The sequence below is a fragment of the Peromyscus eremicus genome, chromosome 5 (genome assembly GCF_949786415.1).
Source record: "Peromyscus eremicus chromosome 5, PerEre_H2_v1, whole genome shotgun sequence".
In the NCBI taxonomy this organism is placed as follows: domain Eukaryota; kingdom Metazoa; phylum Chordata; class Mammalia; order Rodentia; family Cricetidae; genus Peromyscus; species Peromyscus eremicus.
In genome coordinates, this window is record NC_081420.1 from 125496473 (window position 1) to 125522135 (window position 25663).

A 25663-nucleotide genomic window follows, 5' to 3' on the forward strand; every position below is an offset into this window, starting at 1 on the left:
AGGAGCCGTCATCATCCCCTGTCTGGGGAGGAAATGTGAGCCCCAGAAATCTCAGGCGGCACGGGCACTTTATTTATATGTGTACAAATGTATACAGGCATCTGTACATCCTGTACATCATACAGGACCAAAGGCCTGCTCCCGCTACGGGCCTAGAGGTGCGGGGCTGGGTGCTCCACTTTTGGTTAGGCCTGTGGAAGTCACAGCTTCAGCAGGACACCGGGAGTTCAACGCTGCTTCATGTTTGGTGCCCGGGACCGCAAGGGAAGCAGGTGGGGCCGGAGGGACTGCACTGCGGGACACATTCTTGGTTGGGACTAGGGTTGGAGTCTGGGGGTCGGGAGAGAGCTTGGGGGAAGCTGACTTGGAGCGAGGTCCGCTTAGTGTGGTCCGCTCTTCCACCTCCTCGAGCACCCAGCGCTCTCGGCCCCTTGGCGCATCAGGCACTAGAGGCACCTGGGTGACAGGTTCCTTCGATCCCTTGGAGTCTGTGCCCAGAGGCTGGGGTGTCTGGGTCTTGACCCCTGGCCGGGCAGGCTCTACAACGATGGGCACCGGGGGTGTGCCTGCCTCACCGGAGCTACAGCGCCGGCCTGTCTCATGTTCCTGCACTGGGCTTAGCGCCGCCTTGGCCAAAGCCCTGGCGACCCCACCTGGGCCATCCTCAGTCTGCACGCTTTGGTGCCTCGTGCAGCCCAAGTCACGCTCCAGGGTCCGGCTCCCGGGGGTTGTCGCGCGAGGCGGGGTGCAAGCCTCTGCACCTCCCGGGGACTCCTCCTTGCTTGACACCATTGGCCTCGGGGCACCCTCAGGTAGCAAAGGGTCCGAGCCCAAGCTCAGGGGCGATTCCTGGCGGCCCAGGCGTCGCACAGGGACCTGCCGGGTCGTCCCAGGACCCTCGATGGGAGGTGTCTCGCCATCGGACTCGGCAAGGCTATGTAGCGCCAGTTCACCGTGGAAGTCCTTGCGGAAATCCGGGTGGCCCACTTCGAGGCTGTGTTTGCGCAGCGCACCCTTCTTGTCTGAGCCCAGCGAAGCCCCCAGCTTCTCCGCTGACTGCACGCGCTTGAGTAGCGGCGAGCGCGGTGGCTCTGCGCTCTTGGGGCGCGGGCGCACAACAGGAGGCGACGAGTGCAATTTGGCTGGGAAGCTCTGTGTGGTGTGCGAGCTGCCCACAGTGTGGCCTGGCAGCGGCGGTGGCGACGCCTGCGTCGGGGATGGCGTGTGCGCCAGTGGTGACAGCGGGATGTTGCCGGCCGATTTGCAGCGTGCAGAGCGGTACTGACGGTGTAGCTTCGGTGACAGCCCGTGCAGAGTGCTGGGCCGGATGTGGTGCGAAGCCGATGACGCGGGGGAGTTGGGCGTGCTGGAAGCTGGGGAGCTACTCTGTGACGAGGCGCCTGCAGGCCAGAGAAGGTGCAAGCATTCTGAGCACCACCGTGCCCTAGTCCCCTACCCCGCGCAGGCGCAGAACCTACCTAGGTAGGCGGAGTCAGGCGTGGAGCGATAGCTATGCGTGGGCGAGCGTGCCGGTAGTCCGTGCGTGGGCGAACCGGGAAGACTGTCGCTGGACGACAAGGACCGGTTCAGAGAGGACAGCGATCTGCTAGTGTGCAGCAGGTTTGACTGTTTCGTAATCTTCCGGAAGAGGGAGCTTCGCTTCTTGCTGGGGGATAAATACCGAAGGGTCACCTCTCCTTAACTCCGGAACTGTGAGTCTTCCCGTTCTGGACTGCACGACAGCCCAGTAACCATGCACCCGTTCCAGCACCCCCTTTTCCTACAACCCACCTATCAAAACAGAAGCCTTGGCTCAATCCTGGATGGTCATGCCTACTGTTTTCTGGCCACGTGGAATCCAAGCCAGAAATCCCGTCCAAACAAACTGGGCCCCTTCCGGCCCCTCCCACAATCTAGTCACGCTCCTTTGCACTCAACCCACTTACTGGATTAATTTGCTTCCTTCACTCAAACCCTCACTCCTGACCAAACCCCGGGATCAAAACTGCCCCCACCTCCACCCCGACAGGGTCACTCTGTAGCTCTGGCTGTCCTGAAACTCACTATGTATACCGGGCTGGCTTCCAACTGCAGAGCTGGGAATAAAGGCATGTGCCACTACAGCGAGCTGTCAAAACTGTTCTTTTTGGAGCTGGAGAGATGGCTCAGCAGTTAAGAACAGTGGCTGGTCTTTCAGAGGGCCAGGGTTGGATTCCCAGCACCCACATGGCATCTAACAACCACCTGTAACTCTAGTTCCAGAGGAATCTGGCGTTCTCTTCTGGCCTCCTTACGCACCAGGTACACATGTGGTACACATGAATAGAAGCCATCAAAACCCTAATACAAGTTTTAAAAATCTAAAACAAAACTGTTCTCTTGGGGTTGGAGCAATGGATCAGTGGTTACGAGGATATAGTGCCCTCGCAGAGGACTCGAGCACCTCTGTTGGACAGCCTGCTCATAATTCCTGTGATTCCAGCCTCCAGGGAAATCTACCCAATGCCCTGTTCTGGCCTCCACAGGCAGCTGCACTCATATTCACAGACGCAAACCTACACATAATTAAAATAAAATCTTTTAAATTTTTAAATAAATAAACAAACTTTTCTCTTGGATCTGGGGAAGTGGCTCCGTGGTATGAAGACCTCTGTGGTATGCACACGCACATACATATCAACACTCCTGGCAACACTCTTAGCTCTTCCGATGTATGAGAGAAGAAATTAGTCATGCTCATAATAGAACCGATTTCCAAATACCCACACTATGTTAGTCCTATATGAGTATATGGCCTAGTGACCTCATAAGTGAGTTGTGTAAATTCACTCTGATATTCACCGAAGGAAATCCTATAAGTAAGGATGCATTTTTAGTAACACTCCTCCATCACTAAATATGTCCGACTGTGTTTCTTTGTTTCCCTTACTGTATGGGCCCACACTGACCTTTAACATCCAGAGATCCTCTTGCCTCAGCCTCCCAAGAGCTGGAATTACAGGGGTGCCCTCACCAGATGGTCTGCTTAACTGTATTCCAGGTGGCTCAGCCTTTTTTTTTTTTCCCCTGAGACAGGGTTTGTCTGTGTAACAGCTCTAGCTGTCCTGGAACTAGTATTTTTGTTTTTTGAAACAGCATCTCTCTACATAGCCCTGGCTGTCCTGGAACTCACTATATGGACCAGGCTGGCCTTGAACTCAGAGATCTGCCTGTCTCTGCCACCACACTGTCTTTGAATCTTGGGGATTGGGGACTGCTGGAATTAAAGGCATGCACCCCCTTGCCCAGCCAGTAGTAATCTTTTATCCCAGCTCCTCCCAAGTCCTGTTGAAACAGGTCTAACCTGCTCAAGGGCTAACCCACATGCTTTATTTTAAATAGTATCCTTCCCTGGATCCCCCACTTTCCCAGCCTGGGTTTGGTCCTCCGTCTTTGCTTCCCTCCCACTGCTTACCCTTCTGTTCTGCATTAATCCCACCCATTGTTAGGAGGATAAACTACTTATGGTCCTGCCCACCTCTCTTGGCCATCTTTAGCGGAAGGCCTCTTGTTCCTACGAGCCATTTTGGCCTTGTAGCTGCTGCGCCTGGCTGGCCCAATGCGGATGGAGGTGTTTTCGAAGGGTGTGGTGGTCACAGCTACTTTGTTGCCACTCTGGGAGAAGGGAGGTAAAGCCATCCGTTAGAGGCTGCTGGGTCCTGTTCCACCCTCCACCCATCGAGGCCCCTTCCCTTACGCTCACCTTCAGGATCAGCTCCACCACCTCAGGGTGTACCATACCGTGCACTGGCTCACCGTTCACGTGGGTGATGAGGTCCCCAGCACAGAGCCCTGCCTCTTGGGCTGGACCTCCTTCCTCCACGTGCTGGAAGTGGGAAAACCCACAGGGGCATGATTGGAGGGTCGAAAAGAAAGAAAACTCCACATTTTTTGCATTGGCTCTTTATGAAATAGTCATTATTCCCCGTTGCTTAGAGAAAGAATCTGGGGCCAGAGAACTGAGTGAGAGAGAAGTCTCACTACACTGCCTTTCACCCCAAGCTCCCTTCCGCCCATTCCCCAGCCCACGAAACTCACCCAAACAATATGGTGGACACTGTAGACATCTGAGTCGCCCATGTAGACGCGGATGGCGCGCAGTGTGAACCCATATTTCTTGCCTGAGCGTTGAATGGTGATAGGGGAACGGAGTCCACTGACAGCTGGTGAGTAGTCCCGGCTAGGTGAGGAGTCCCGTGAGGATGGATTGGAGGAGAGCGATCGAGGGGACATGGGACTAGCAAGGGGTGAGCCTCCATGTGGGTCCACTGCAGACACAAAGCTATGGTCAGAGATGAGGGCAGCCCTCACGCTCCTATCCCAGGAGCTGTGACCCTTTCCAAGTCCAAGCCCCATAGCCAGTTCTCCATTCCTCCATCCTGACAGCAAACAGCCACAGACAGGGAAAGCACACCCGCCCCACCACACTACAGGGAGCCCCTTCCCTGGTGGGCGGGGCCAGCGTCACCTGCAGGAATCATGACCGACAAGGCAGTAGCTGAGGCTGACTTGATAACCTTGCCCCCAGTTCTAGAAGGTCGCTTCTCCACAGCAAGATCCCCAGAAAGCTGCTGGTGCCTTGCCCTTCGCAAAACCAGGTCATTGGTGGCCCTAAGGCCTGATGGGTCTCCGTCCTTGGAGGGTGGGCACAGGTCACCTGGGTGTGAGCGCTCCGCTGCCATAGAGGGTAAGAGCGGTCAGGTCAAGGACTTTTCACACACAATTCCTATTCCTTAAACTTCACAGAACAGGCCACAGAATCTGTGGTACAGCCTCTGGCCCAGGATGGCACCATCACCCTTCTGTTTGGCTGAATGCCAACCTGGAGTAGTGAGTGCTTTTATTTATTTATTTGTTTGTTTGTTTTGAGACAGAGTCTCAGTATGTAACCCTGCCTGTTCTAGAACCCACTATGTAGACCAGGCTGGCCTCGAACTCACAGAGATCTGCCTGTCTCTTCCTCCCGTGTGCTGGGATTAAAGGCGTGTACCACCATCACCCAGCTCCAAACTACCACTTCTACTACAAGTTTTGTTGTGTAGCCTAAATTCTGGGTCTCAAGCCATACCCCCAGGCCCCACACTGAGCCTCACCGACCCTGATAGGCATTCTCATTGGTAATACCCTCAGATAGGTGCGTTAATAGTGCGTGGGATCTTGCCTACACTGTACCATGTACATTAAGTGGATGCTCAATAGATCATCCCCGAGAAACTGGGAAAAACAGCTAGAGAAGGCACTCACTGGCCTCGGGATCTCCGGGAGTAGGAGTGCCCTCCCCTTGAGCTGCCTCTTTGGGGAGGCGTGTATCCAATGAGCTAGGGGGATCAGAGCTGGGCCGAGGGGGCCTGCGGAGTCGGGCCTCATCTTCGTCCTCCTGGGGGGCACTGAAGCGGCTGGGCTCCAGCAGGGCCGAGAAACGTCTGCGCGCTCCCAGCGGGGGACTGGCCTCCCCCTCCAGGAAACTGGCTTCAGAGGCTGAGAAGCGCTTACTGCACAGAGGAGGCCAGATCAGAATGGACACTCCCATTCGGCCCCGCCCTCGAGCCCTTCTGTAGTCCTGCTTACATCTCTGGGGAGCCCCCTCTCCAGGTCTTCTCACGCAGAGTCAGGCCACCCAGTCCCTCTCGCTTGCCGGCCACCTTCTCCTCCGGGCCCTTGGCGCTTGGGTCCCGCTTGCTGGCCCCTGATGCGGATACCGGGGTCTTGGGCTCGTGCTGCGACAGCTGCTCCATACTGCTGTACACCTAAGAGCGGAGTAGGAGATGCTGAGTAGCCTTCGCGTGACAGCCAATCAGTTTTCTGCAACCAGCGCACACAGACCGCGCTCTGTCCTCCGTGGGCACGCCTGCTCAGTTCTCCAATTCCCTGTGTTCTGCTCTCCAGAACCTTCATACAAAGTCAAGCCTGCCTTGTTCCAGACCCGCTCGGTCCAGCTCCCTGACCACTGTGCTCTCTACCTTCCCCAACTCCTGTCTGTCGGGCACCAGGCTGAGCCAGACATCCTTCCAGTTGCTCAGTACTGGTAAGACCTTGCACAGCTTTACCCTGCTCCCACGGTCATCCACACCCTCAGGCAAGGCCAGTGCCAAAGGTCTGCTCCATAGAGCCCCCCCCCCCCGCAACCCGCCTCCCCAGCAAGGCTTCTCAACTCTCTAGTTCCCACCCCTTCTGTAACTTTCCAAACTGAGACCTCGGGTGCCTGGGACCCTGTGGTCCACAGGCCTTCCAGCCCAGCCCGGCTCGGCGCACCTTGCTGAAGCGCGGAGAGCAGGAGGAGAATTGGCGGATCTCCACGGGCTCCTCCTCGGTGGTGTCATCCTCGTCGTAGGAGTTCACATGGTGATACCTGTCCGAGCGGGCTGGAGAACCGCCGCCTCCTCAGAGCCCAGCCAGACTATGTCAGGGACACGCCCCCTCCAATGTGCTCCCGGTTCCGCCCCCAGACCCCTCCCCGCCGCTCCCCGCCCCACCCCCGCCCGCGCCCCATTCTCCGAATCTCTGGCTCTCCCCGAGCCTGGGGGAGGCCAAACTACCAGATCCACGTTTACAGCACCCTGCACCCTGCCTCCACTTCAGGCTACTACAGGTCTTGCCTCCTTCTTGGTCCGAGCCCTGCCATCTAGGCAAAGCCCAGGCCCAAACTGAAAACTCCCCCACGTTGAGGATCTACCCCTGTGCCCTACCAAAGCCATTCCCCAGTTCTTAGCACAGGCACTGCTCCTAAGGCGGACTGCGCCAAATCCCACGAGGCCACGCCTGGAAGGCAATTTGGGTCTTGTCTCTTTTTTTGCATTACTGGGGATTGAGCACAGGTTCTCTCCCATGCAAGGCAAACAAACACTCTACCCCTAAGCTGTGTCCCTAGCCATCTTCTTACTTTCCTTTTTGTTTTTCTTCTTTTCATAAAAAAAAAAAAAAAGTGTGTGTGTGTGTGTGTGTGTGTGTGTGTGTGTGTACGTGAGCACACTTAGCTTGGGTATAGGTTCCTGGGGAAGCTAGAGGCATCAGATCCCCTGGATCTGCAGTTACTGATGTTTTTGAGCGTCTCCTGCTCTCCCCCATTCCCTCCCTCCGGCATGAGTGTTGGAAACAGAACCTTTGTCCTCCACAAGAGCAGCAAGGGCTCTTAACCCTTGAACCATCGTTCCAACTTTTTGTTATATTTGGTTTGTTTTAATGTGTATGGCTGTTTTGCCTGCATGCATGTCTCTGAGCCACTTTATGCCTGGTGTCCACAATGTTCAGAAATGGGTGCTGCATCCCCTAGGTCTGGAGTTACAGGTGGTTGTGAGCTGCCATGTGGGTGCTGAGAATAGAACCCCTAAACTCTTTTCGTGGCACAGAAAGTGTTCTTAGTAGCTGGGAGGACAGCCCTGCATCCCCAGGCCTGAGCAGCTTCAGTCAGGCTCTGTCCCAGCCCTCACTCTAGGACCTCTCTTTGGATCCCACTCTCCTCAGATCAGGCATGTGTCTCTACCCCCAACTCACTGTCAAAGTAGCTGGTGTCGTCTTCTGACTCTAGGTGGGGAATGAACTCTGCCTTCTGCCGCAGCAGCCCTGTCCAGTCTAGGTCTCGGAAGAAACTGTGCTGCTTCACTTCAAAAGCCCCACCTGCGGGCAGAAGACCAGAGAGACACCTGACAGTCTGCCCACCCACCCAGCCCTTCAGGTCATCTTCAGCCCCAGGCCTTAGCACAAGCTAGAACAGTGTTGCTTCCCAGCATCGGCTGTCTGTGCAAAATTCTCTTACCTGCCCCAAGCCGGACCAGGGGGTTGGTCTGCAAGAGGCTAGATATTAGAAGCTGGGCATCTGTTGGCAGGGCCTCATCCCCTTCAGGCCACAGTATGTCATCTGCAAAGCAAAGTGAAGCTGAGCAGTCACCCCAGGAAGCCCAGCTTTTTATATTCCCACCTGCCCACCTAGGAGGCACATACCGCTGATGACCTGTCCAAAGAGCTCTTCTGGAGTATCCCCGAAGAAAGGCACACAGCCCACCAGGAACTCGTAGAGAATGATCCCCATAGCCCACCAGTCCACTGGCTTGCCGTAGCCCTGGCGCAGGATGACCTCGGGTGCGATGTACTCTGGGGTCCCACACACCTGGGGGCAGGCGGTCAGCCTGTGCCCTGGCCACAGAAGGGGCCTCAAGGGAGAGCTGTGCCCCCCACCAGGCCCTGGATCCCTGAGGTCCTTCCAGGTCACTCCACCCAGGATGACCCCCATGCCCGCCACACACCTGTTTGTCCAGGAACTCCCGGGCGTCCTTCTCGATGTGACCTTCATATAAGTTGGTTGTGAGGCTCATGAGTCCCATCTTGGAGAGGCCAAAATCCGTGAGTTTGATGTGGCCCATGGAAGTGATGAGGAGGCTGCAGGCAGAGGGCATCAGAAGGTTTCAAAAGTGAGGTCCTTGCCCTTGGCCCTGGGTCTTCCAAGGAACAGAGCAGGGGCGGGTGATAAAGGTCAAGGCTCACTTGTCTGGTTTAAGGTCACGGTGCACGATGCCGTAATTGTGTAAGTACTCAAGGGCCAGAACAGTTTCTGCAAAATACATTCGAGCCATCTCCACGGGAAGTGCTCCAATGTTCTTCAGGAGAGTGGCACAGTCACCACCTGAGAGTCAGGGAAGGGGTTCAAGTAAAGAGGGGGCCACCCAAAGCCAAGCACACAGCACGCACCTTTCTCTACTTCCATTGTACCCATTTTGCAGAAGGGGAAAACTAAGGTCTAGGGCTGGAGCAAGTCTTGGGAAGAGTTGCACTCTCCTAGTCTTACCTCATGTTATTAATCATCCTCTGAAATCGGTATGACCAGCCCACTTTCTCTCTCTCTCTCTCTCTCTCTCTCTCTCTCTCTCTCTCTCTCTCTTCTTTCTGAGACTCAATGTGAAGGTCTCCATCTGTACCCATTTTAATGCAAATGACAAGACTTGATTCTCTTCATTATGGCTGAAAAATTCCATAGTGTACACACACCACATTTCCTTTATTCCTCTGTTGCTCAACACCAAGGCTGGTTCCGTAACTCAGCTACTGTGAACCGTCCAGCCCACTTTCTACATAAGGACTCTGACTCAGAGACAGGTCTGTTCAAACCGGAAGTTGATGATTGTGAGTTTTGTTTAGAATCAAAGAAAGCATGACTCGACCTCTCGACAACTGAACCTTGAGGGCCAGGGCTTTTAAAATGTGGGCTCCTGGCCTCCACCCAGGAAGAGTGGAATCCCCATGTTATTTAGTAGTGCTGTAGGCGGAACACAGGGCCTCATGTGTGCTCAGCAGTAACTCCTCTACTGATCCACACTCGCAGCCCCTCACGGGTGGATTCTAGACAGGTGCTTTTTGCTGAACCACATCCAAAATCAGCTCCAAAATCAGCATTTTAGTCTGCCTGATGCCCATCCTCCCTTTTTCCTCCAGGGGTGGATGTCAGTCAGGGCAGGGCCCCTAGGTCAACACGCAGCAGGTTTATGCTCTTCTGCACGAACATTGGACAGAGCATGGAATCTGTATATCAGGAAGGAACGTGCACATGGAAAGCAGAGCTAGGCGATGGTCAGTGGCTTAGTAAGAGCACCTGGATAGAGCCACTCCTAAAGGTGGCATAGACGTTCCTGTCACGTGAATGCTACATAATATAGAAAAAGATTGATGAAATGCCTGGGCCTGAAACCAAGTACACACAAATCCTGGGTTCAAACTTTACATATTGCTCAGAAATACATAAAGATGGAGAATAAATGTAAAATATAAAGTATGAATAATAATGTAAAGTATGAGCTTTAGTTGATATTGTAATTAACTTTACTTATGATATTTTATTTATAATAATATTTATTATTAACTAAATCATAACTGAAGCTGGCCTGGAACTACCTCTACCTGTGAAGGGCTGGGGACATGATTCAGAGGGAGGGCCATTGCCTAGAATCCTCCAATGAGGGGTTAGGGGTGCGGCTCAGCAGTAGAGTTCCTGGATTCTATCCCCAGCACCCCCCAAAAAGTAAGAGTTGTAGAGGAACTAACAAATGGGAAGTGAAAGGGTGCATGGGTGTGACTGCACACCCTTAGGCCCAGCTACTTGGAGGCTGAGGAAGGGGTGGGACCTGGGAGTTCCAGGCCAGCTTCAGCTGCACTGAAGACTATCTCAGAAAGACAAGACAGACAGACAGACAGGCAGGGAGGGAGGGAGGAAGGAAAGAAGAAAGGAGGAGAATTGGATGAATGATGAATAGATGACCAGAGGGAAGGAAAAGCATGTAAATAAATGGATGTTCCAGGGCTGGAGAGGTGGCTCAGAGGTTAAGAGCACTGACTGCTCTTCCAGAGGTCCTGAGTTCAATTCCCAACAACCACATGGTGGCTCATAACCATCTGTAATGAGATCTGGTGCCCTCTTCTGGGTGCAGGGATACATGCAGGCAGAACACTGTATACATAATAAATAAATAAAGTCTTAAAAGCAAAAAAGCAGGTGCCCCAATTAATGGGTGTTGAATGGGTGTGAAAACAAATGAATCGATAAAAAGATGGGTATAGAATACAAATTGAGGGGGTCCAGCACTCAGAAGGATACATAATGAGATCGTGATGATGGGCATAATGGGCAGACAGATCAAGGACATGACAGGATGGCAAACAGGAAAACAAGCATGTGATCTAAGAGGTGACCCTGGGTCAAGTGGGTGGCCCAGCAGCACCGGCTGGCGCAGCAGTACTCCAAAGTGGCCACACCTTCCACATACTCCATGACCATGCAAAGGTGGCGCCGGGTCTCGAAGGAGCAGAACATGCCGACCACAAAAGGGTTCTCTGCGAACGTCAGGATGTCGCGCTCCACGAATGCCTGCTGGATCTGGTTGCGGAGGATCAAGTTCTGTTTGTTGATCTTCTTCATGGCGAAGCGCTGCCGTGTATCCCGATGCCGCACCAGGTAGACGGCCCTGCGGGGGAAGAGAGCGAGGACCGGCCATCACCTCCGAGACACCCGGCCTCCGCCACCCTCCCCCGCCAGAGCCCCGGGTGGCTCACCCGTAGGCACCATTGCTTATGAGCTTGATAGTGTCAAAGTCATTCTCTCCAGGCGGTTTCTTGGCCTTTGAGGTGCTGCTGCGACCCTGCAGAAGAAAGTGCAAGACTATGGTCATCACCACCATTACACATGGGGAAACTGAGGAACAGGGGGATGAATAAGTCCTTTATCCAGTTTGCACAGTGAGAAAGCAACTAAGCTGCCACTTGAATCTAAACCGCCTCTGGTGATGAATTCCTAACTCTACCATTAGGAAAGGCTGAAAACCTACAAGTAGCATGAACATATATAAAATGTTCCCAGAAGTTGGGATCTGGAAAGACGGCTCAATGGATTAAGGGGCTTGCCACCAAGTCTAACTACCTGAGTTCAATCTCCAGGACCCATATGAGAGAAGAAAACCAACTCCCAAAACGTGTCCTCTGACCTCCACATGCATGCTGTGCCATGAATCCCCCTCCTGGTAAATAACTAAAACAATAAAATCTTTAAAAGAGAAAAGGGGCCGCCAGGCGTGGGGCTCACACCTGTGACCTCATCACTTGGGAAGCTGAGACAGGAGGTCAGAAGCTGAAGGCTACAGACGAAGTTCAAGTTACTCCTAGTTACAGAGGAGACGTTGTCTCAAAAAAAAAGAGGGGGAGGAATGAGCAAATCCAGAGAGGGAGCTAAGCCAGTGCCAGATCCGAGGGAGGGGGCTGAGTGGCACTCAGTGAGTTCGAGGTTGAGAGAGAGGCCATAGCTCGTTAGACTGTACAGTTGTGTACAGTTAGACTTACAGCTGTACAGTTGTGTACAGTTAGACTTACAGCTGTACAGTTGTGTACAGTTAGACTTACAGCTGTACAGTTGTGTACGCATGCTAGAGGCCAAGTGACCCCTAGCACAGCCAAAATCAAGAACATAAAACCCAAAAAGTGCTCAGATGGTGACTTCTGCTATTTTACAAACATCTGTCGTCCCAAATACTAGGGAAACTGAGGCAGAAGATTCCCTTGAGCCCAGGAGTTTGAGGTCAGCCTGGGCAACATAGCAAGAACCCATCTCAATATTTATAAAGATTCGTTTTTTATACGTGAGTTACAGATGGTTTTGAGCCATCGAATGTAAGTGTTGAAAATTGAACTCAGTTCCTCTGCAAGAGCAATAGGTATTCCGCTTTTTTTTAAATTTTGTTTTTTGTTTGTTTGTTTGTGGTTTTTTTTTTTTTTTTTTTTTTTTTTTTTTTTTTTTTTTTTTTTTTTTTTTGACACGGTTTCTCTGTAACTTTGTCGCCTTTCCTGGAACTCACTCTGTAGCCCAGGCTGGCCTCGAACTCACAGAGATCCGCCTGCCTCTGCCTCCCAAGTGCTGGGATTAAAGGTGTGCGCCACCACCGCCAGGCTATCTGCTTTTTAAAAAATATATAGTTTACTTTATTTTGTGTTCACTGGTGTTTCACCTGCATGTATGTCTACATGAGAGTGCCAGAAGCTCTGGAACTGGAGTTACAGACAGGTCTGAGCTGCCGCCATGTGGGTGCTGAGACTTGAACCTGGGTCCTCTGGAAGAGCAGCCGGTGCTCTCAACCACTGAGCCCCAAATGTTCTGCTCTCAGCCTTTAAGTTATCTCTCTAGATGCCAGCCCCCACATTTCAATCGTTTTACTTATTTATTTATTTTTAATTTGGGGGCTTTGTTTGTTTGAGACAGGGTCTCTCTCTACAAGTCCTGGCTGTCCTGGAAATCACTATGTGGACTAGGCCAGCCTCTAATTCTCAAACCCACCTGCCTCTACCTCCCAAGTGCTGGCATTAAAGGCATGTGCCACGATGCCTACCCTCATTTTTTTTTCTTTTTTTGATTTGTTTTGTTTCTTTCTTTCTTTCTTTTTTTTTTTTGTTTATTGAGACAGGGTTTCTCTGTGTAACAGCCCTGACTGTCCTGGAACTTGCTTTGTAGACCAGGCTGGCCTCGAACTCAAATAGATCCTCCTGCCTCTGCCTCCTGAGTACTGGGATTAAAGGCGTGCTCCATCACCACCCAGCTAACCTGAATTTTTTTAAAAGGGAGAACTAAAAAAAAGGTGTCACGGGGTTGGGGATTTAACTCAGAGGCAAAGCGCTTGCCTAGCAAGAGAAAGGCCCTGGGTTCGGTCCTCAGCTCCGGGGGGTGGAGGGGGGGATGTCACATTCCAGCACCTGGGAGACTGAGGAACAGTATAACCAGGCCAGCCTGGGCTACGTAGTAGGATTTTATTTTTAAATTTGAGGTCTTGGTTCTGAGGCGACAGCTCAAGTCTGTAAAATGCCCACCACTCAATGTGAGGGTAAGAGTTCAGCTCCCGTGCAGTGGTGGAAGTTGGAAATGGTTCCTGAGTGTGACCCCAGCACAGTGTATCCTTCACTTCCAACACTGGGCAGGGTGGAGACAGAGATGTGTGGAGCTCACTGGAGAGCCAGCCTAGAGAATTGGTGAGCTTTAGGTTCAATGAGACGGCACCTTATTTCAAAGAACAAAGTGGGGGCTGGCTAAGGAAGACACCAGAGAGCATCTCTAGTTTCCACTGGTACACACACACACACACATACATACACACACGCATACACACACACACACACACGCATACACACACACACACACACACGCATTCACACACACATACACATACATACACACATACACACACACACGCATACACACATACACACATACATATACACACACATACACATACATACACACACATGCATACACACATATACACACACATTCACACACATACACACATACATATACACACACATACACATACATACATACCACACACACACATACACACACACACACACACGCATACACACACACACACACACACACGCATACACACACACATACACACACACATGCATACATACACACACACACACACACACACACACACACACACACACACACACGACCTGAAAGGGTGGCTCAGCTAATCAAAGTGCTTGCTGCTCTCCAGAGGACCCGAGTTGGCTCTTGGCACCCAGGCCACGTGGCTCACAACTGCCTATAACTCCAGCTCCAGGGGATCTGATGCCCTCTTCTGGCCTCCCTGGACACCCACACCCACGTGCACCCACACATAGATGCACGCACACACACACACAAATAATAATGATAAATTAATGCTAAAATAACAAGAAGTCTGAGGTTGTCGCTCAGCAGTAGAGCACTGTGTCACAACACTCACACTGACATGAAGCTCATGGAGAAAAAACTGTTGTACACATGGGGAAACTGAGGCTCAGAGTGTGAAACTAAGCCTGGCAGCAGCTCACCTCGGATGTGTCGTCTTGCTCAGGAGTGTTGGAACCCCCGCTGTCCTGCTCCTCCAGGCGTACCACATCTGGAATGAGGTGGGTGTGAGTGGGCTGCCCGGCTGGTCAGCCCACCCCCTCAGGCCCCTCACACACCTGGAAAGGGGTCCCGGGTGAGGCCCAGCTGTCGGATGATGTAGCGGGGGATATCAGTTTTGACCAGGTGGCCCTCCTTGGCGTGTCCTTCAGCGGCCTCCAGCAGGTGGTAGAACTCTTCTGGGTTGAATTCCTGGGGCAGGGATGGGCTTAGCTTGCTGTACCCACTGAGGGCCACCCCATCCCCATCCCTCTCGAGTAGCCCCTCACCAGGCACTCCAGAAGCCTTGCAGGGCGAGAGATGATTATGAGCAGCTTCTTCACCAGCTGAGTGACGAAGGCCACCTCCAAGCTCTCAGAGCGTTCATAGGCCTGGAGTGGAGGAAAGGAAGGATCGGGTTTCCAAGTCATCTGTCGGCCAGGCCTCTTTCCCAGACCAGGCTCTCCAGGCAATGTCACCACTGTCGCATTTACAGAAGAGAACTGTGGGTGTAAGCCCAGCTCTCTCTACATAGCAAGTGAGACCCTGTCCAAAGTAATGTTTATTTATTATTGTGCATGTATGGTGTGCATGGGTGTAGGAATGTGTGTGTCATGGTTCACATGTGGGGACCCGAGGACATCTTTTGTGAGTAGGATGTTGCCTACTGTGGGCTCGAGGGGACCACCAGCTCTACCATTCCTCCAAGGCTGTGTTTATTAAAGTGAGTGGCGCACACATCTTGGAGCTACAGGTGTGGTTCAGTGACAGAGGAGCGCCTGCTTACCTGGGCTTTATCCTACACACACACACACACACACACACACACACACACACACACACGCACGCACTGGGTAGGGGTGTCAGTCAGGGAGCGAGCTCAGTAGGTTAAAGCACTTCCCACACAAGCCTTACAACCGGAGTTTAATTCCCAGAACCCACGGTGGAAAGAGGGAAGTAACTCCCAAAGGTGTCCACTCTGTCCCCCCATACAAATAATAAATAAAACTTAAAATGAAAATGAGGGACTGGAGATGGCCCCGCAGTTAAGGGCAGCAGTGGCTACTCGTGCAGAGGTGCCAGGGTTAATACCTTGTACCCCTGTGGTTCAACAACTTCTGTAATTCCAGTTCAAGGGGATTCTGGCTTCTCTGGACAGTGCACATACTCATGCACGGACACACATGCAGGCAAAACACCCATACACATGAAATACACAAATGGGGGCTGGAGAGATGGCTCAGTGGTTAAGAGCACTGACTGCTCTTCCAGAGGTCCTGAGTTCAATTCCCAGCAACCACATGGTGGCTCACAACCATCTGTAATGAGATCTGGCGCCCTCTTCTGGCCTGCAGTCATACATGCAGACAGAACACTGTATACATATAAACAAACAAACAAACAAACAAATAAATAATTAAATAAATAAATGCCGGGCGGTGGTGGCTCACACCTTTAGTCCCAGCACTCGGGAGGCAGAGCCAGGTGGATTTCTGTGAGTTCGAGGCCAGCCTGGTCTACTGAGCAAGATTCAGGAAAGGCGCAAAGCTACACAGAGAATGCCTGTCTCTTTATAAAATAAATTTTATTTCTAAAATAAATAAAAAAATAAATAAATATAAAAAACACATAAAATTCACAATGAATCTTTAAAAACAAAACAAATAAAATTAAAAAAATTAAAAAGAAAAGAGTGAGCAAATCACCCTTGTCTACTTCTTCTGGGCACAGAAGTTAAATGGCATTAATAAAGCTCAGAGTGAGCACTGAAAAGAGATCGAACACAAAGCTTACTGTTTCCTCTGCTCAGGGCACACTCCTTCTGGTTCTTTCCACAGATGCTGTCTACTTATTATTCTTGTCCCAATTTCTATGTCATGTCCCCAGAGAGCCCTCCTGAGGACTCTTGATAAGGCACCCAGTCACTGTTTTGTTTCCTTCTTAGTCCTAAATGTCAGCCGCTCTCATGATCCCTGACCTGTTTCCATGATTCCTGCACTAGTATTTCTACCCCAGGAAGGCAAGGATACTTGTTTTCTGTCCACCTGTGCCCCAGCACACAGGAAGTGCTCACCACAATCCTTAACTTGGACGGGACATTATCTTGTTTACTGTTATTCATACATCCACTTAATTCATTAATTAATTCACTCATTCATTCACAGGCAAGGTCTACTGTGTAGGCCACGCTGGCCTGGAACTGGGGATGTTCTTGCCTAAGCTTCCCTAATGCTGGAACGACAAGTGTGTGCTGCCACAGCAGGCTCATCCAATGACGTGTGTGCGTGTGTGCGTGTGTGTGTCTGTGTGTGTGCGTGTGTCTGTGTGTGCGTGTGTGTGTGTGTGCGTGTGTGTGTGTCTGTGCCTGTGTGTGTGTGTGTGTGTGTGTGTATGTGCATGTGTGCATGTGTGTGTCTGTGCCTGTGTATGTGCGTGTGTGCATGTGTGCGCACGCGCGCGTGTGTGCGTGCATGTGTGTGTGTGTGTGCGTGTGTTGCTATGGACGGAACCTGGGGCTGACACACATTAGGCAAACCCCCTGACAATGAGCCACGCCCCCAGAGACGTGTATGCAGTATTTGTTGAGCACCTGCTGTGAACTAGGCGCCACACAAGACACCGGGGACTCTGAACAAGACAGCCCTGTGCCCAACTGCAGGGCTGACACTGGAGTAGGAAAACCAAGAAGGAAGACAAGCAAATACATAGAATGTGTTGTGTGTGCAGAGTTAGAAATCACACACAGGCCCGTGACTCCAGCTGTTCAGGAAGCTGAGACAGGAAAATGTCAAATTCAAGGCCTGCTTGGGTTATACAGTGATTTGAAGGCCAGTTATGGGCAACTTAGTATGAACTAGGGATGTAGCTTAGTTGATAGCGTGCTCTCCTGGCGTGCAGAGGCCTGGGTTTCATCCCAGCATCTCATAAACTGGAAGTGGTGGCATAAGACTGTAATCCCAGCACTCAATAGGAGGAAGCTGGAGGTTCTGGAGTTCAAGGCCATCCTTGGCTACATGGTAAGTCGGAGGCTCACCGGCACTACCCAGTACCCTATCTTGAACAAAAAGGGAAACAGACAAGCAAACAGGACTGGAAATGTAGCTCAGTCATAGAGCACTTGCCTCAAATGTTCTAGGTCACTAGTTCACAGGGTTCAATTCCCAGTGAGGGGGAAGGGAGGGAAGGGTCTAGGAGGCCACCGGAGGAGGTGATAGTTGCTGAAACAACTGAAGGGCAGCTAAGGAGATAAATTCCAGCTCCTCCGTCGGACCTAGAGTGGGAATCACAATATCCTTGTTTTCCACCTCCCAGTCTCCTGTTTCACTGGTGTAGGAACCGGGCGGGGCCTGCCCGGCTCGTGGGCGGGGCCTGAAGCGATTGACACTCACGTCCTGCAGCAGCTTCTCCAGGTTTTCCTGCAGTTCGTAGAAGTAGACCGTGGTGATGAGCCCATCGCGGGACTTGGTAAGGCAGTCTCGAGCCAGTTCAATGATCTGGTGGTGGATGAAGCTGAGCACGCCGTCGGCTAGCGGCAGCACGCTGTCAGGTTCGTAGGCGCGGGCGAAGTCCCGCAGCTTCTCTTCCATCTGCGCGGTGGCCTGGGCAGCCGTACAAGCATGCTGTGGTCACGGGAGCCTGCGCCGCGCGCGCCCACCGCTAGGGGGCGCGCGGAGCCCAGGTGCGCAAGCGAGCGAAGGGTGGTCGTGGGGGGTGGGGGTCTCACCTTCGGGAACCGCTCCTTGTACACGTGGTTCATCATCACGATTTCGTTGTCGTAGGAGGAGGGGGAGCGGCCGGGGCTGCAGGGAAAGAAGTCTTTCCTGTGCAGCACCCTGCCTCCCTGCTGTCCCCCACCTCCGGCGCGCACTTCACTCTTCTTTTCCCAGGGCCGAAGGTTTCTGGTCATGCACCAAACCCCATCCCTTCAAAAAGGAGATTCGGTGCTCGCATACCTGAGGCTCCGAGAGCGGGGCCGCACGGCGGGGGAGCGGCGGCCACCATCCTCGTCCGTGATGCTCTCGGTGCTGCCGAAATGTTTGGACAGGAAGTGCAGCTCGTCCACCGTGGGCTGGTAGGGTAGTTGATGGAGGCGCTCCTGAGAGGAACAGGAGGACTGCAGAGAGAGCGCGGGGAGTCAGAGCCGCCGTGAGAGCAACACAGCACTCACCCTGTGTGATCCCAGCGCTTAAGAGGACAGAGTTTGAGGCCAGCCTCAAAATACCAAGGGGACGGGGATATTGTCGTGCAGAAGCATCCGTGGCTCCTATTTTACAGTGTATCCACGAGGCCTTCCCCTAGACCACACGATCCTGTGCCATCGTCTCCTCCTGCCCCACTTTGCCTGCTCTTTCCATCCTACTGGTCCTGCTGATCCTTGAACATGCCAGATGTGCTTCTGCCCCAGAGCCTTGGCATTAGCTGTTTTCCATGCTTGGGTCATTCCTCTGTGAATCACTTGCTCGGCTCCAAGTCTTGGCTGGATAGCTAGCTTTCTTTCCTTCCCTCCTTCCTTCATGCTTTCTTACGTGGTCCTGGGGATCAAGCCCAGGGCCTCAGGCATGAAAGACTACAACTCTACCTATACAGCTAATTTCCTCAGCGATTTGTTTCTTTCCTTTTTCTCCCCCCACCTCCCTGTAGTGGTGGTGAGGAATTGAAGTAGGGTCTCATGTAGCTCAGGCTGGCCTTGAACTCCTGCTGACATTCCTATCTCAGACTCTCCAGCTGGGATTACAGGCCCATGCCACCACAATCAGCTGTATAACTGCATAACACAGTTAGCTTCAACTTGCAGCTGATTCATGTTTTCTGAGGCCTTATGGAGCTGACCAGGCTGTTGACCTCTTGAACATCTCACTCCCAATCCCTCCCCATTCAAACTGATCCTTTGTCTTGGTTTCAACCACTTCTTCCAGGAAGCCTTGCATGCCATGTGATCATGTATCCATGCTTGTTAATCACCATAGCAGTAGATGGATAGAGAATCAGAACTGTGTCCCTGAAAGGCATTGAAAGAGAGATTTTTGAGGTGTCCAGTGTGCAAGCAAATGGGCTCTAGGTAGAAGCCATGGTGGCCTGGCTCTGGCCAGCTAAAGCACTTGGGCACGTGCCTTAATTCCCCAAGACTGTGTCACCGTGGGTAACAAGAAATGGGTAGAAATGCAATGAGAGCAGAGATGAGGCCCTGGGGGAAAGCTCTAATGGATGGACAAGTGGACACTCATCAAGGGCAGTGAACCCAGCCTCTCAGTCCATCCGGGACTGCTGGTCTTCACGGAGTCATTGCAGTCCCTACCCGCCCATCCATCCACCTCCACATACTCACTGAAACAGTTGAGCTGGGTGTGTTGGTGCCATAGCCAGAGGAAGGGAGCGAGGCAAGCGACCAGCGGCGTCCATCCGCCCTGGAACCCAACCAAGTTGCTCAGAGTTCTGTCAGGGATCCCCTCACTCCTGGAGTGAGAGGAGCCACTGGCCATGACCAGCGTGGATATGGGGTATGGGGATCCTCAGATACCTACAGCTTGCAGAGTAAAACGGGAACAATGGCATCTTTAAGCCAGGTGCCAGGGTCTTGGAGGAAGAATCCCTCTCCTTGGGACTTCCTCATGACCTTCCTTATTTGGTAATATCACCACTTCAAAAAAGCCATCCCACAGCAGAGCATGGTGGCACAAGTCTTTAATCCCCCAGCACTTTGATCCCAGGCAGAGGCGGGCAGATCTCTATGAGTTTGAGGCCAGCCTGGTCTAGTTCCAGGACAGTTACAGCTGTTACACAGAGAAACCCTGTCTCAAAAAAACAAAACAAAACAAAGACACACAAAGAGTGGACACAGGAGGGATTGGAAAAGCCCATCCAAAGGGAGCTAGGGGTATGGCTCAGCCATAGAGAGCTCTCTTAGCATGTGCAAGGCCTTGGGTCCAATCTCTTACACCCGAAATGATAACAATACAATACAAAGAAGCTAACACAAATAAATCATTCCCAAGAACCCTAGAATCTAACTCCAAGAAACTCCCACAAGAAATCTCTCAGAGAAGACCCCCAGGCATCTTCTCAGACAAAAAGAACCCATCCTCTAACCAATCCAGTGATACCCTGACTTGGGCCTGTATAGTCTTGTCCACACAGGATCCCTCTCACAGTGTAGCTACAACCACTCATGTGCATGTGCCTAGTTTGGTCGGGTTCACAGACTGAACCTGGTGGACTGGGACATGACTGTGATCCTCAGTCTCAGAAGGTGGAGGCAGGAGGATCTCTGTGAGTTCGAGGTCAGCCTGGACTACAGAGTGAGTTCCAGGACAGCCAGGGCTACACAGAGAAACCTTGTCCCAAAAGAAAAGAAAACAAAACAAAACGCACTTGTTGATCTTGCAAAGACCCCAGGTTCAGTGCCCAGCACATACATGGTGGCTCACAACCATCTGTGACTGTAATTCCAGGGACTCAGGAATTGATCCTCTGAACCCTGTAGGCACCAGTAGTGCACATGATGCACAGACCTACAGGCAGTCATATACAAAACATATAAATCTGAAAAATTAAAAAAACAAAATGAGGGCCAGTGAGATGACTCAGTAGGGAAATGAGCCTTGAAAGCCTGATGACCTGAATTTCGTTCCTGGAACCCATGGTAGGTGGAAAGAGTGGACTGACTCCTGACAGTTGTCCTCTGTCCTCCACATGAGCTCCACCACACACTCTCGCACACATACACACACGTGTACGACATATACAAATAAAGAAATACATGTAAAGAAAAAAAGTCAGGACTGGTGATGGTTGTGCTCACTTTTAATCTCAGCACTTGGGTGGCAGAGGCAGGGGGATCTCTGTGAATTCAAGGTCAGCTGGTGTACAGAGCCAGTTCTAGGCCAAACAGGGCTACAATAGTAAGATCCTGTCTCAAAAAAAAAATTTGCGAGAAAAGGGGTGTGTGTGTGTGTGATGTGCTGGCAAACATCTGCAAAAACAGCTGCTTGATATGAAGGAGACTCTACGTGGAAGAGGTCAATATCATCCTTGGTTACAGGGCAAGTTGTAGCCACCCTAAGCTATATGAGACCTTGTCCTAAACAAAACAAAACACATACAAAAATTCAGACTGTTGGAACTGGATAGGTCAGTAGTTAAGAGTACTTGTTGCTCTTGGAGAGGACCTGGGTTCAGTCCCCAGCATCTACATAGTGACTCCATGTTTCTATAACTCCAGTTCCAAGAGATCTGGTGCCCTCTTCTGACCTCAGAGGGCGCCAGGCACTCAAGTGGTGTACACACACACACAATAAAATGAAATTTTAAAATATTTTTAAAAATTCAAGCTCTCTCAAGGCCAACCTGTTTTCTGAGTGAGTTCCAGGACAGCCAGGGCTACACAGAGAAACCCTGCCTTTAAAAAGAAAGAAAGAAAGAAAGAAAGAAAGAAAGAAAGAAAGAAAGAAAGAAAGGATTCCAACTCTCAGCCGGGCATTCAGGAGGCAGAGCCAGGTGATCTCTGTGAGTTCAAGGCCAGCCTGAGCTACAGAGAGTTCCAGGACAGCCAGGGCTACAAAGAAAAACTAAAAAGAAAAGGGTAAATTCCAGTTCTCAGTCCCACACTCATTACTCCTCATTAAAGGCAGTTGTGAGTATTCATAGCCCGGTACATGAACCCACACATTGTATTCTCACACACTAATGCACACTCACATGCCCAAGCAGACATGACATAAAAGTGCACACAAGAGAGCCAAGACTCACACTGACACATATAGAGCTGCATCCTGACTCACACACTCTGTGCTTTCTCTTCATGCAGCTACACATTCGAGACTTTCATTCACTGTCAGACAGTCAAACTCCCACACAGCTACACACTCATCCAGTCACACTGATGCCCACACCCATTGATGCACACAGGCCAGAACTCCCTCACATAGATATTGTGTCACAGACATACACTCACATACATTCCCACTCACACAGGACCACAAACTCATCCAGTCCCACTGACACCCATTCATTGATGCACACAGGCACAAACTCCCTCAGACACTCACACACATACATTCCCACTCACACACAGGCTGCACATGGCTCAGAGATCCAGAGGTGGGGGTGTCCTCCTTTAACACACATCTACAAACCTACAGTACACACAGATGCACATTCCAAAGTGTGTGTAGGTCACTCATGCTTGCTCACATCCACACTCGCACTCAGATGGCCAGTCCCATAAACATGCACTCTGATCGGGTGGGCTCTGGTCTCTTTCTACACAGAACAAACCCAGAGTCATGCTTGGCTCCCCATTTCCTTCAGCTAAGTTCTACTACTGTTGAAAGGGGATCCCCTCCCCCTCCAGGAAGCCATTCTCTATCCCCATCTTCCCCTGCAGCTTTCATCAGTCTTTGCAATGACTCCTGTCCTCTTTCTTTACTGCCTCACCGTCTCATCATGCTAAGGACAGAAACGGGGTGTCTTCATCCCATGTGACTGTTCCTTTCAGGTTCCTAACCATAAATACAGCTAAAGAAAAATCACCCCAACTTCCACTCCTGGTGCAAAGATTCCAATGACTCTCCACAAAAAGCAGGAACTCCCTGCCCCTCCCCACTTTTCATTATGGTCCCCAAGAAGATTCATTTAAATCCACCGAGAGAGAACCTGGGAGGCAAATGCAACATCTTACCTTTTGGAAGGTTGAGAAAATGCCCTAGCCACCCTCTGCCGCTGGAGGGACTGAGGCCCTAGATGGGCTGTGTGCAGTGTGCGCTTGCGCACCTCATCTTGACAGCCCTGTTCTGTTGCTATGGAAACGCTTGGCCAAGCGCACAAGGCTAGGAGGAGGCCGACCCTGGGGCCCCAGAGCACTGGCAGTTTCCCTCCACTGCAAAGGAGGTCCCCTCCTCTCCATTCTGGAGCCGTGATTGGCTCCACCTTTTTCAAAGCTCCTCCTTGAATTTTAGTAGCTTTTCCAGCTAGGACATTGAGGCCCTTCCACTGGTCCCCAGAGGCTACTCGGGTGCAATTAGGACAAGAACAGATGGTGGCCCAGACGGTGGATGGGGAGGATCGCACCGAGTTCTGGGGCCCTCAGGGGAAGGACTCACCTTCGGGAGGAAGCAAACGAGAAATGGGCGGGAGTGTTGGGAGAGAAGTTGCGGGGGCTGTCCAGGGGACTGCTACCTGCGAGAGAAAGGAGAGCTTTAGGGTCTTCTGATCACCAAAGTAGGTTGCTAGGGACAGCTCACCCTTCTGATGCAGGCCGGAGCATATATGGTAGACTACGCCCCTTTTGCAGTGGCCCCGCCTCTGCAAATTTTTGGGGGGGGCGTTCGAGTCACTGAACTCACCTAGGTGCCTATTCAGCCTCCTCTAAGATGGCTCCACCCCTCAGCTCTGGCTCCTCCTTTCTGCCTCTACCCTGTCCAACTCTAAACCGGGCGCATCCACGCCATCCATCTAGGGGCCACGCCCATACAGAGATGGCCACGTCCGGCTGTGGCCCCGCCTCCTACGGTCTAAATCCACAAGTACCCAGGCTGCATCTTTGTCTCACCTAAGTGGCCTGGCAGTGGGGAGTGGGGTCGTGGCAGGGTCGGCGAAGTGCTCGTCAGGATGAGGCTTTTCCGGTTACTGGTGCGGCAACTGCCAGGGAAGGAGAGAAGGCATCAAGGGAGGCCCCAGACTTTGAGTGTGAGCCTATGAAGCCACTCTTCCATTTCAGATCCTCACTTCTCTTCCACGATGCAGCCAGTGTGTGACACTTCCAGGGTAGAGTGTGACTCGTGTGCAGCTCCGTGAGGTCTGTGTCAGTTATGGCCTGACAGTCATGGTGACACCATTAGTGATCCTGAATGTCTGTGTCCTTGAGATGCCCATAACATTCACGGTATGTAGACACACGAGGCATCCACTGTATGAGACCCACACTGAGCGACAGTGGTATGTCATGTATGCGATCTGTGTGACAACACATCTTTCTGTATGTGTGGTGCAGTGAGAAGCACAGCTTGTACATGACTGTCACTCCCGCATGGTGCGTGACTTCAGCTGCAAGTGTGCAGTTATCACTAGCGGTTATCAGCATGAGAGACACTGGCTGTGTGTGTCCATCATTGTGTTCCCATCACTGTATGTGACGCTGGTCACATCCAAGCATGCAACTATGTACCAGACGGGTACGTGCTATGTGACTGTGTGTCCTTGCCTCTGCAGAAGTCCCTGTGTCTCTTTATCCTGATGTCAATGCGATACAGCTGTTGTGATAGTGTTAGGTGCATGGATGTGTCATTTTAAAAATAGATCTGTATATCTTGGATGGGAGCATCGTGTTTGGTGGGTGGTCTTGCATGTGGCATTCTACTAGAAATGCACAATGTGTGTGTGTCTGTGTGTGACACAGGAGGTGACCCCATTTGTCCATGGCTTTGACCTGTGGCTGAGTATATGTGGTGCCTCCCAGTGTACCGGAGACACTAGGGTTGTGTGTGTGTGGTCATGTTCTGTGTGACGCCGTGTCACTATTTTCAGTGTGACCCTGTGTTCGAGTTGGGAGGGTCCGTGCAGTGATAACGCCCCCCCTTCCCTCTGCCTACCAGCTGTAAAGAGGGGCCCCCAGTAAGGAGCTCTAGCCCCTACGCTCTCAGCCGCAGTGACTGAGCATATTAGCTTGTCCAAGAGCACGCGGATGGGGGCGGGGGGGGGGGGAGGCCAGGCTGCGGCTATTGTTCTGAGGGTGCCAAGCCCCCTCTCCCCGCGGCCCCCTACCCCCACCAGGGCCGCCTGAGCCCACAGCGTCTGCAAACAAAGGCGCTGCAACCCCCCGCCGGCACGACCCCTGTCCCCAGCCCAGGCCTTTCCAGTCTCCAGCAGCACGGCCCGCACCGCCCGCGTTCAACCCCATCCCCTGCAGGAGGGCACAGCGGGGACACCTCTGGCGCAGCTGGACAGAGAGCAGCATCCCGGCCCCGCCCTGCCGCAGCAGCCGGCGGGGCGGCTTCCCCGGGTGGGCCAGGACAGGGTCTGGGGATGGGGGTCTACCTCTTGGTGCGGCGGAACATGCTGCCGCCAGGGAAGGAGGGCATCGAGAAATTGGAAAGCGCAGTCCAGAGAGAGTCAGACATGACCCGGCGGCGGCGACATGGTGGCAGGTGCGGCAGCGACAGCGCGGGGAGCGAGTGCGCTGGGCGGAGGCTGGAGCCGCAGCGGCGGCCAGGGAAGGGCGGGGGAGGGGAGGGC

At 52.3% G+C, this 25663-nt stretch overlaps 1 protein-coding gene across 1 annotated transcript; it reads right to left on the reverse strand.

Annotated features, from left to right (window-relative positions):
- Positions 1 to 51: 51 nt before the first annotated feature.
- On the reverse strand, positions 52 to 25548 carry Mast1 (microtubule associated serine/threonine kinase 1). Its single transcript, XM_059264431.1, has 26 exons — positions 25466 to 25548; positions 23982 to 24070; positions 23533 to 23608; positions 19761 to 19839; positions 18388 to 18548; positions 18159 to 18234; positions 17824 to 18033; positions 14725 to 14826; positions 14515 to 14647; positions 14380 to 14447; positions 11074 to 11159; positions 10777 to 10985; positions 8518 to 8656; positions 8280 to 8412; positions 7978 to 8143; positions 7793 to 7894; positions 7531 to 7653; positions 6292 to 6401; positions 5608 to 5786; positions 5284 to 5531; positions 4508 to 4714; positions 4078 to 4307; positions 3743 to 3865; positions 3518 to 3654; positions 1479 to 1666; positions 52 to 1400 (listed from the first exon to the last, which is right to left on the reverse strand). Exons 1-26 carry the CDS (start codon positions 25546 to 25548, stop codon positions 145 to 147), a joined length of 4713 nt encoding a protein of 1570 aa, XP_059120414.1. The 3' UTR covers positions 52 to 144.
- Positions 25549 to 25663: the final 115 nt, after the last annotated feature.